Genomic DNA, 12,976 nt, shown 5'->3' with positions numbered 1-12,976 from the left:
AAAGTCAAATGAATCATATTAGATCGATAGTAATAAACCATTTTCATTGGCATAGTCAGTCACCTATGCATTTAAAAAACTTCACGTAAAACAATTCGTATTGCCGGGAAATAAAACCGTGCATGAGTTAAAAAATAAAATATCAATGGCCATTAACGGGTGAAGATATGAACACCCCCTGCCGCACGCCCAGCGGCGGTTTGCGGGAGAAAATTCCGGACGCATATAAAATGCGACGCGTCCTTCGAGGGGCGCCATTTTTCTCCTTCGCGCCAGTTATCTCACCCGCAACCCCCTCCCCAAACCCACCCCCCTCTTCTCCGCGGTAGAAAAAAAAACGAATGGAATACCCCAGATGAAAAAACGGCTTCCTCGCCTTCGCTGATATTAATAAGATCTCAAGGGTCCAAGGAAAACAATTTTTCCCGCGGGTTCGAAAAACCCCCTCGTTTCTCCATTTCCGTTGCCCATGACCTCTCTTCCGAGGGATGTGTGCCTGGAGGGTGGGTCTTCCCGCGGTCACGGAAGCGCTGTCCTTGCGGGAAATATTAATTGTACGGGCGTCAAAACGAAAAGGGTGGAAGAAATATCGTCCCTTCCGAGACAGAGGATCAATCAGCTCCCGATGAAGGAAACCGCGTGTCGCAGACGTTTTATATCTGGCTTTCATCCGGCGGAAGTGATGGGCAACGCTTTCATACGCGCACACACACTACACGTATATTATTAATGCTATAACAAAACACGAAATTTTCCATCTCACACACTGTCGCTCTCAACGTCTTCTATTTACTATTTGGTTGTCTTACCATTTGATATATACTGGAGATGGAAGAAACATGAAAAACCATAGGTTTCTCAGCTTCCTCTAACAACACAACCAGACAGAACCATACAATAAACCATTCTCTAAATATTCATACTTCCTTCATTTCAACCATTAATATCCCTATCCCTTATCTTTACCCCTTTTCAGATGGCCTGACATCCTCGCCTCTATATCGTAGTCTCCGACATTCTATAGCCGATAAATATAGTCTGAGATGTTGGATCGACTCCCCGAGAGACAACTGAAGTAGCTAGGAAAAATTTAGGAGAAACCTTTTCATGGACTAACTCGTAGCATTTATGAGGGAGGATTTTGGCCGGATAATTTCTTTAGATAGGCGTCTGTCTGTATTCCAAAAATGGAAAGGTAGTCAAACGCAGTGGATATAGAACAATGCGTTTGATTTCGCACGCAGCTCGTATGTGGAGGAAATAATTAAAGAGGCATGGGAAGAACTCGAGGTAGGAATCAAAGTGGGCGGGGTATTCGTAAAATCAGTTAGGTTCGCTGATGACCAAGCTTTAGTTTGTCTGTCAGCCAAGGGGCTTCAAGCATTGCTTAGTGAATTGGAGTGCGACAAGTATGTGATGAGAATCAATATTAATAAAACAAAGGTTATGCGATTTTCCAAAAAAGAAAAAGGCCAAGCTAAACATTAAAATAGGAGGGCAAAAACTAGAGCAGGTAGAACAGTTTACGTATCTCGGAAGTGTTTTGGACCAACATGGTCAAAGTAATAGGGACGTAAGGAGAAGAATTACGCTAGGCAAAGAGGCTTTCACAAGGAGGAGGGAGCTGATGAGAGGGACGTTGGGTAAGGATATTAAGAAAAGAGCCGTAAAAATTTTGATATGGATCGTAGCTATGTACGGCGCGGAAACGTGGTCACTGAAGCAGGATGATAAAAGTAGATTGGAGGCTTTTGAAATGTGGGTGTGGAGAGGAATAGAGAAGGTGAAATGGACAGAGAAGAAAACAAATGAGGAAGTACTTGGTATGGTGGGCGAAGAGAGGGGTTTTGTTGGGAAAATCCTATGGAGGCAGGAGAAGTGGATGAAGGGGGTGTTGATCGGCAGTAGGATGTTGAAGACTGTAATAGAGGGGAGAATGTTAGGCAAACGAGGAAAGGGAAGGAATAGGATAGGGTTGTTGGACGGTATGAAGGGAGGAAGAAAGTACTCAGAGATGAAGAGGGGTCTGATGTAGAGTATGATGCTGGATTGTGTGTTTTGTTAGAAGTCACAAAATATTCATTTGGTATTTTGCCATCCAAAACCTACCTTAACTGGTAGATTACTTAAAAAAATACATTATAAAATATAAAGAAAAAAATACGAACGCAATGCAAAGAAAAATTGAAACCAATCAATTTAAACTAACACATAAGCTGACAGGCGCGCTTCAATTGGTAGAATTCACGAAAAAAATAAAATTAGAAATTACTATGAAGGGCTTCCAATAAAAAAATAGCAGGAGCTCTCACGTAATGTAATCATGCACGTGCCAAATGGAAATATCTTTTTTTTAATTTTTTTACAACCTTCCCCTTCCCAGCCGTCTTTTACGCGCGTCACGTCAGCATCCCGCACCACTCCTTCCGCCACCAGTGGGTTTGAAAAAAGGGAGTTGTGAGGAAGGAGAGAGAACTTTCCTTTAAAAAGAACTCAACCTAGAAGGCGTTTCGTACGCAGAGCAGGATGATGAAAAGTGTCTCCCCCCCCCACCCTCCTGTCCCCACTAGACCTCATAATAACGAGACTTCCACGTAGGGCACAACCTCCCACCCCCCCACGGCGTAATCCTGGCTCCACTTACCTCTCGGTCCAAGGGTCTGGCGACCCTTATGTCTCCGGTCGACGGGTCGATGCTGAAATCGTTCGTTCCTTTGAGGCCAAAGGTTATTGGCGAGCCCTCTGGGTCGGAGGCCTTCACGGTGTACACAATGCTGCCCAGCTTCTTGCCCTCTTCCACCACGAAGTTGCTCAGGTCCGAGAGCAACGTAGGGGGTCGGTTGGATGAACAACCTGAATGGGGGGAAAGGAAAAAAATAAGAAAACGGGAATCATTTTCGCGTTAAATCACATGCAGGGGAGGTTAGCACGAAATTCACCCCACAAGTGTTTAGTCGAAAGGTGTTTTCGTGCCTACTCCATACGTGTTCCAGAACGCGGAAGATTTAAAGGATATTCTCAGGGTGAGTTTTCAAATTTTCGCGCGTTCATTCCAATGAAAGTCAATAATGTTTGAGTATTATACGACACCATGCCATGAAGAAACATTTCATAATGCACAGAAATAAACGTAACTTTGGCACATTCTGAAAATAGAGGAATGTTACGTTATCTAATAGACTTATTTAACCATTAAAGAGTTATTCTCAAAGTTTAATATGGCTCAGCTAAATGAATTTATCATCCTCAATAAACCACTCGATACGAAGTTTACCGAAAATCCTTTGGGTTTTTTTATTTTAAATTATTGGAAGTCTAGCGTTGAAGATTAAGATTTGGATTTACATAGACAATTGGAATTTTTTTTTTTTTTTAAGTTTCGTCTGACAGGACATGCCTTAACACTTGCCAAAAAAATACATCAAAATGCTCTTCATTTTTGCATATCTATTAAGGGTTTAAAAAAATGTTAAAAAATAAATTTGGGTGCACGTTTAATAAATTAATGTATTTCCGACTACGTGGTTCACCACCTGAACTAATTTTTTCCTGAAGGTGAAATGAAATTCAATGAGATTTTCATGCGATTATCCAGAGATTTACGTGATAAGCCATACAGCCGTTATTGTAATTACAATTACTACAAAAAATAGGAGTATACTTATGATGTTTTCAGATGGTGGAAATACATTAAAAATGAACTTTGGCCAAATTTAATTTATGAATTCGGGATAAAAAACAAGGACCGTATGATTCTCTAAAGAAATGCAGTTTGCCCCTTTGCTAATCGTTTTTTGACATTTGGATTTAGTTCATTATTCATTTCGAATTTCAGGAATTTGAGACAACCGCTATTTTTTTTAGTTAAGGAGTTAATTAATGCATTTAAACGATCACATGTTTACAACTATGTCAAATTAAAAAATAAATATGGCCACAAATCGCTATGGGAATCGTTTCAAAACGACGTACCCATTAGCTCGTATATAATTAATCAAAATTATTTTGTGAATACTGGTGATTATGACAGGTAGCTGGACAGAGGGATATTTACGGCTCGTGTCAAAAACATTATCTAAAATATTGACCCCCACATGTAAAATTGTGGGCTCACCATTTTAATAATTTACATCATGATATGTCATTTCCAGATTGCAGTAATAAGCCAAAGTCTTATATATTCATAAAATAAAACAAATAGGAGACAGGCAGAATATCAACATCAAAGCAAAGAGGAATTTACAATTTTAACTTGTTTTCATCAGTCAAAATTTCACATAATGTACTTTCGAAACTAAATTTTATTCTCAAATTATATCTTTATCAATTTATCATGAAAACTCCTAAGGGATCGAAAACTGTTTAAAAAATCACTCCATTGGTTATTATTATTACCCTAATAGTCTTATTTTTTCGATACCTAGAGCAAAATAAAAAAAAAAGACATTCCTCTATAAATATATAAAGCAACATACCGGATCTATTACTAATTTTTCCAATATCACCCTCAAAAGTCGTACCTCAAAATTGATACCTAGCTGATTGATTCTCAGCGGCATCACAGAAAAGAGGAGTAACCCTATTAATATTAGCAATGGTCTACTAACTGAGGTAAGTTTTTTATTGACCACTACACGCTTATAAGCTTTAAGCATAAGCTTAAATGACACCAAAAGAACTACTTAACCCCCCAACTACAATTAATTATAAACTTTGGAGAACGAAATAATAAACAGTCACTACTTTCGATCAAATATTACCCATATTTTCGACATTCATGATACGTCTCAGCATACTACATCAACGATGAACTTTTCCCTCCATTTCTATGTTCGTCTTTTAAATGTGTTCCTATCCCTTTTTCTTATATCTGGCATATCCATGTGAATTAATATATGTGTTTACCATTTGGCGGGTTTTCGTGCTTAAATGTGTACTTGGCCAATGTGGCTTCCATCTTCCGGCTATACGTGCCACGAAACGCCCTGTTCCTATCCTTTGTGACGGTGTACGATTACTTTTCCTACTATCCTTTCCTCGTGTCCTCGTCCATCTCCCCTTTGATAGGCGAAACTGCTCCCTAACGCCATCTCCTGGCTAAAGAATCGGGGCACTTGGTTACATAAACCCCCCGCAGATTTAAGTTTAAATTATGTTTCCTTGATAGCTCAAGGGGTGGGAGAATCGGCCCGACAAGTCGAAAGATCCGTGGTTCAACTCCCGGTCAAGGAAACGTTTTTTAGCTTGTGATTTGCTCGATTCCACCTTCCTCACCTTTCCTGTGCACCTTTCCTCATATTTCCTGTGTATTTTACATATGTTCCTATTCCTTTTTTTCCTTTATCTATATTCATAAAAAAACCTTAAACACAGTAATCAACCCGAAGGTCGGATTGGTAGGTGATGGTAGAGTTCATCCAGTACTAAGCCCGACGGCGTGTGAAATTCACACGTTATGGTAGCGGGGCCAGTTACTTTCCCTGTGCCGATTATGATTTCCCAGGAAGACATTGTACCCGAAAAATCACTTTAGCTTGGGTGGAGCTGCAGGTGCCTCGCCCGGGAATCGATCACGGGACCCTGCGGTCAGCAGTCCAACACTCCCCCCCCTGGAATACCGCGACCCACTGTATATATCCATGTGAATGAATATGCGTTTGCCATTTGACGGGTTTTCGAGTTTGAATATTTATATATTCATACATATGAACATGATCATGTGAATTATATGACGCAAAAGGGAAGAATTGATTAGAGGCTTTTGAGACGAGGTTGTGAAGAAGGATGGGAAAATTTAAATGGGGAGAAAGAAAGAAAACGAGGAAGTGCTAGGAATGGTAAGAGGGGAGGAGAGGGTATTGTTGGGAGAAATCCATAGGAGAAAGATGAATGCAGAGAACTTCGATTGGTGATTGAATGAAAACGTTAGGCAGGGTAGGGAGGGGCAGGCATAGGATATATGGCTGGACGGAATGAAGGGGGTATGTGGAATTGAAGATTGGCTTATTTTAGAGTGGTTAAGTCTGGATGTATCTTTATGTTAGAGGACCATTATGGACGACTAACGTTGGTCATGGTCAGCGTCCGTTAAAAACCTATCTCTACCATTAGACGGCCATAAATAATAATTCTTCATAAATTCTACGAAAATTTCAAATCTGGGTGTGGAAAGATCTACAAACCCATTATGATTTTCGGGGAAGGGTATATATCACTCACGTTTTCGGACTGACAGCGCAACTCTCGCTGTTTACGCTTGCGTCGATAACGGGACCCTTTACACATCGTGATAAATGAGGAAAGGCCTGTCACGCGAAATTGGCAGCAGACTATTTCCGCGATCGGGCAGCGGAACGATGTCTTCGGATATCCAAATTGAAGTTTTCAATCCATTTTACGAGGAGAACTTCGCTCATGGATTGTCTGATTTAACATGCTCGAAATAACGCATACACAAAGCAAAAAAATTTGAAAAACATAATTATCATTCCGCATTTTACTGAGGCAAACAAAAAAATTTTCAACACTGAAAAAAAGCATTAAAAAAACGTGTGCGTGTACACTCTAATAAAAAGCATTTCGCCTTTTAAGCCCTCGTGCATTCCTTTTGTTAAAACGAAATTACTAACTTTGACAGAGAAAAAAGTCCTTGGTGTATCTTTGTAAAGTACAAGTAAAACCCTTGTTTGTATTAAAGAGAAAATGTGGAGGCAGACAACACGCTTCAAGGAGTAAAACTAGAGAAAAGGGTATCTTCCAACTCCATAAGCAGCAGTATAATTTGGGATAGAAGAAGTTCGACCGACATCGAGCAAAGATTAGCTCAAGCTAAGAAGTCGTTCTTGAAGAAGAAACAACAAAAATGTTCAAAGAATTTGAGGTTGGAGACAAGGAAGCAGCAAGTCAAAAACGTTTGTTTGAAGAAAGTCATTTTACTGATAAGATACATTGAACAATAAAAAAAAGTAAAACAAGCAAAGACTATAAGCCTTCGAAACATGGTTTAGAGGAGAAGAATGTTGAAAATTAAAGGTACTATATATATATATATATATATATATATATATATATATGTATATATATATACATATACATACATACACATACATAAATACAAAGTAATAATGCCATTATACCTTGCATTAATTCACATACGAGTCAATTGCCTGCATCAGAACCAACATTTTATCCCGAACTACTAGTATACAAGTAATAAGCGTATAAGTTTAACACTTAAGAAAAATCATGAATCATATTCACCGAAAGTCTAACAAAATTAAAAAAAAAACCCCGACATATTACGTTTCACGGAGACCTCATTACGAATTTAAGCAGTAATTTACGGAAGGACTCTTTTATCTTTTTCAAAGGCATTTAGTTCTTAAATGGCCCCAATTAACTACCTCCGTTAATTTTTTCAGTCCTGGAAATTACCTCTAAAGTAATTAAAATATTTAAAAAGTCCCAACGGTAAAATTAACCCCATTAAGTAAAGAGGGGAAAACGGGGATGTATAAATACCATCATTACAATGGTGTACCAACGCATTTGAAAAAAATATGATTTCCTCCATAGAGACAGACGACTGATAACGACTTCCATGTGAATACGTTTCCAGAAAATGAAAGTGCGGTTACCGTTTGACGTGAAATATTTTTTTTCCATTTGGTCACATGACCGCGGGGAAGCGAGAAGCCAATGAGAGCGAAGGATACTTCTTTCTATCTCTCTCTGGCTCTCAAAAGCGTGTGAAAATTAAGTTAACACGGAAGAATTAATGTTGCTTGTTCGCAATTATGCTAATGTATTTCAACCTCACTCGGTTGCAGGGTGTACACCTAATCTCGACAGCCTGGACACGTAACGGAAGAATGTAGTCCACCCCACCCACCCCCCTTCCTTTTCCCTCTATTTGAAATTCGGAAAAGGGTTTAACCCCATGCATCGGAAAAATCCCCCCAAAAGCGGTCCTCATGTAAAAAACATGAAAAGGCTATTTTATTCAATAAAACACGAAACGAAGTTAGCCACACTTTCTCAAGTCCTGTTTCCTGCATGGGAGGAAAACAAGAAAAATACGTGGAGCGTGAGGAGCGAAGCGAAATGAGGCGTATCCTTAAGGGTAGGTATGCCAGTGTACGACCTTATACGAGTACGTATACATCCATCATAAAGGATGGTGCTCTATATATCAGAGCACTGTCCTAGTCATCCCCGCAATAGCAACTAGATAACTCCAGGTAATGACTCATGGAGCATAGTGAAATGAATTGAAAATGTGGACCATCTGGAACAAATTCTTTCTACAAAATATCACCTAAATGTTAACTTTCGAGTATTTCATGAATCCCAATGGCTGTCAATTAGAGCAATAAATTCTTCCTATCAAAGCTATTTTAGGAAATAATTAAATATTTATGCTACATAAATGGTAGAATCTCAGTTTTTCCCGGCGTATTGTATTCAGGAAGTTCTCTCGGGTTTCCCACCGGGTCAGCGTGGTGTGCACCGACGTTTCGACGGCTAACTCTGCCATCGTCTTCAGGGTGAAGTGCAGAGCAATGAATTCGCCAAGTATTTATACCCTGTCGTAGGGTCAGGTGTCCTCCGATTGGTCCGATGTGTTCCCAAGTGCCGAGCCGCCCCGGTGACGTCTCGTACTTTCAATTTTTCTCAGCACAGGTCTCCACGTGCTGCTGATCTGGAAGCCAGTGTCCCTGTTGAAAGTTGTCCTTGTTGTTTTCAACAGGGACACTGGCTTCCAGATCAGCAGCACGTGGAGACCTGTGCTGAGATAAAATTGAAAGTACGAGACGTCACCGGGGCGGCTCGGCACTTGGGAACACATCGGACCAATCGGATGTCACCTGACCCTACGACAGGGTATAAATACTTGGCGAATTCATTGCTCTGCACTTCACCCTGAAGACGATGGCAGAGTTAGCCGTCGAAACGTCGGTGCACACCACGCTGACCCGGTGGGAAACCCGAGAGAACTTCCTGAATACATAAATGGTAGTCTAACATTTGTAATAAGTTTTTGGAATTACACACACTTAAACCCCTTATAAATAAATATATATGTATATATATTATACATATATTTATACATACAAACACACATACATATATATATATATATATATATATATATATATATATATATATATATATATATACACTGGTATACCGTTACTGACACAGGGAAATCATTACTGGCCATTCGGGCTTAGTACTAGGTTATGGGTACCATCACCCACCGACCTTCGGGTAGATTACTGTTTATGTTTTATTATATATACATATTATATATATAGATTATATATATATATATATATATATATATATATATGCTAGCTGGTCTCGGTTCTTTACCATGCAGTTCTCCTTTATATGCCTTCCATATCTCTTTGATTAACTTTTGTTACCCGACCGACGATTAACTTACCCGACTTATCTCTAACTATTAGCACAAATCTCTCCTACTACTTTCCCGATAGTGTTTTAACCTTCTTGTTTAGCGCACCAATTTCACCATTCCTCAGCGAACTTTCCATATCCTCCCGCTGCGGCTTCCACCATGCTACTTTGCTTTATTTCTTACCCGTCTCAACTTATAATGTAACTCTTTGTGCTTCATTCCGCCAAACTCTGTGCTTACATTCTTTCATTTCCTTCTCTAATCTATATTTCTAATCATCTCATCCATTATCCATGGTTTCCTTGTCCTTTTCCTATTTACAGTTCCATTATTTTTTTTCGGCTTTCGATATTCCTTTTTTTTATATATATTCCCATTTTCCCTCGATAGTACTCCGCTCTACGACCTGCTGATACTCCTTCCTTGTCATTCTAATTAATGCTTCTAAATTCCATTTTTATGACCCGTTGCCTCAGTCTTATCTTTTTGAAAGGCTACTCTTCATAAGAACTAAATTGTGGTCAAATTACCCATCCGCTGCTGAAAAGGTGTGCAAATTGATCAAAACAGTTCCTAAACCTGTGCTTAACCATAATATAATCTAACCGATACCTTTCTGAGTCACCTGGCATTTTTCATGCATACCTACATCTTTTTTGGTGACTAATCCAAGCATAGGCGATTACTAATTCCTGTCTCCTGCCGAATTCAATTGCTTTTTCCCTTTCCCTTTGCTTTTTCAATTTTTTTTATTACTAAATCATATATGTGAAGTTTGGGGTAATTAATGTCTAATATTAATACCCGGATAATTCCAGAAATCCAGGAGCCAGATATACGCGGTGGGTTTACGCGGTGGAGGAAGGTTTGGGATCGTAGGTAAGTCAACGGATCCTTTTGTTAAGGAGGGATTCAGGATAATCTCATTTGAGGAGGGAATCGTGTAGATCGAGAGGATTTCATCAAGCGAGTCGGGGTTATTGCAGAATCCGTGTTCTCTTATAGAAATGGAATAAGTAATAGAACGTTTGGTGTGATGGGTAGCCACTGTTATAATGTAAGTATTTTTGTTTGTTGTCGGTTTTATAGGAGGATAAGAGTGGCATTTTGTCTATTCATGATACTTTAATATTTGGAAAGATGATGTTGGAGGATGAAACGGTAGAATTGATTGAGACGGAGGACAAAGCATTGAGGTCGGAAATTACCGTTTTCAGGGAATCAGTACCATAAGGCAAGAGAAGGAAAATAACATCGATGTATCTGATCTACAATAGAGTTTCAGGGGTTGTTAAATCAAGAATTTTTTTCTCTGCGAGACCAAGAAAGAGGTTTGCGCAGGAAGGGTTGAACCTGCTGCCCATGGCACTACCCTAGATGGACAAGAAGAATTTATTGTTGGAGGAGAAGGAATTACGGGTTAGCATGAAGTCGGAAGGGCCAAGGATAAATATATATATATATAAATATATATATATATATATATATATATATATACATACATATATATATAGTTATGAAAGAATATGTGCTATATATGTTATGAATGAATGTTATATAAATAAATAAATAAATAAATTTATATATATATATATATATTATATAAAACTTTCCTTCATAACACTGTCATTACTCGTCCTATCTCCTATTTTCACCACATATGTATACTCAAAGTTTGCAATACCGATTACATTTTATCGACATTTATGCTTATTCTGGATTGATCGAATTCCGGTACCATATATTGTAGGGAAATAAACATTCTTTCACATTGCCTATTCAACCATAAAACATTGCGTCTATGAAAACTCCTTGGCCTGATATGCTCTGCGATGGGGAGCCCATTAAGTAAGCGTCGGCGCCTTAAGGACCACCGCACAGGCCACTCCACTCCTGCCCTCGTCGTAAGAATCTCAGATTTCCGGGCACGCAGCCCTCGAGTGGAAGAAAATAGAGAGGGAGAGAAAACGAGAAAGATAAGAAAGGAAGGAAAAGTGAGAAGCTTGTGTGGGAGGGGGGGCGGAAAGTGGAGAACGGGTTGAAAACAGAGTGAAGTAGAAAACCGGGGAAAGGGATAAAACTCAAAGAGAAGGGAGTGCGGAAAATGAAAGAAAAGGGGCAAAGCAAGGGATTGCGGTAAGGAATGGGAGTGGGGTTGTTAGAGAAAAAATGGGGGGGCGAGTGAACCAAGGAAACTGAGGAAGGGCTGCTGTGGAGGATTGTCGGAGGAGGCGGAACTGCTCTTTGAATATGAATGAATCAATTTATTCCGCGGGAATGAAGAATGAAGAACTCCGTAGAAAGCTTTAGGAAAAGATAGAGTGAGTCGTGGTGGTAGGCGTTGGGTGAGGAGGAATGGCGAAAAGAAATGAAAGATATTTTAGTAGGGCGGGATGAATGAGAAGTATATAGCTCATTAAAATAGAAGAGGAGAAAAACTAATAGGGGCGGTGGAATTATATATTATATATATATATATATATATATATATATATATATATATATATATAAATATAATAAAAAACATAAACACAGTAATCAACCCGAAGGCCGGTTTGGTGGAGGATGGTAGCCATAACCTAGTACTAAGCCCGATGGGCCAGAGTAATGATTTCCCTGTGCCAGTAATGGTTTCCCAGGAAGATCTGGTACCCGAAAAATAACACAGATTGGGTAGATCTGAAGGTATCCCTGATACCCAGAGAGCCCACCCAGGTATTGAACGCGGACCTTACAGTCAGTAGTCCAAATCTCTACCCCTGGACTACTGTGACCCATTTATATTCATATGAATATATTCATATATACACACACGCAAACATATATATATATATATTTACTCTTAAAACTTCTAGTTTATCTAGCCCATATTAACGCATAGATTCAATTAAAATTTGAAAAATATCAATTCCTAATTATGTTGGGTCAATTTCTTAAAAAAAAAGGACAGCTATATATGAGAACTACAGAGCGAAAAGTCTGATTTCGCGCGCAGCTAAAGCAATTCTCAGTGTCATCAATAAGACGGTGGAGAGTAGGGCAAATGCTTAGGGGGTGTTCAATTTGGGTTAAGAAAGAGAAGATGAAAGCGTGATACCACTGCAGAAATGAGATCACTAATAGAGAGAACATAGAATACAATCAGGATGTATTTTGTCTGTTTCGTGGGCTTTGAGAAAGCGTTTAATAGAATGAACTGGGTAGAGGTAATGCATGTATAGCAGAAAATAAGAGTAGATAGGGGGTAAACAAGTAGGATACCTTTACACGTCTCAGTAAAGGTTGAAGTAAGTAAAGATGCAAAGAAAAGATTTTTGAAAACTTTTATATGAAGGGTAGTTTTGCACGGTTCAAAAACATAGTTGTTGAAACTTTCGGATGAATATACTTGTAAATCGGAGGCCCGGGAGTAGTTAGTGCGGAGAATGTTAGAAAAGATAAATTATACGGAAAAGATTATGAACGATGAAGTTCTGGCTATGGTAGGGGAAGAGAGAAGAAGATAGTTGGGAGAAGTTAGAGGAACACACAGGGCAAGTGGTTTCATGAGATACT

The 12,976-nt window shown here is 39.1% G+C and overlaps 1 protein-coding gene across 1 annotated transcript in view; it reads right to left on the bottom strand.

Moving 5' to 3' along the window:
* Cad87A (cadherin 87A) overlaps positions 1-12,976 on the bottom strand; it is a 627,410-nt gene that overhangs the window by 113,367 nt on the left and 501,067 nt on the right. The window contains exon 3 of the mRNA XM_071599425.1: positions 2,645-2,853. Within this exon, the coding sequence (XP_071455526.1) occupies positions 2,645-2,853 (209 nt within the window). The remainder of the gene's footprint in view (positions 1-2,644; positions 2,854-12,976) is intronic.

This window comes from Hetaerina americana, unplaced genomic scaffold, assembly GCF_022747635.1.
Source record: "Hetaerina americana unplaced genomic scaffold, ioHetAmer1.1.p SCAF_11, whole genome shotgun sequence".
NCBI classification, from domain to species: Eukaryota; Metazoa; Arthropoda; class Insecta; order Odonata; family Calopterygidae; genus Hetaerina; species Hetaerina americana.
This window is presented reverse-complemented; position numbering and strand designations above follow the sequence as displayed.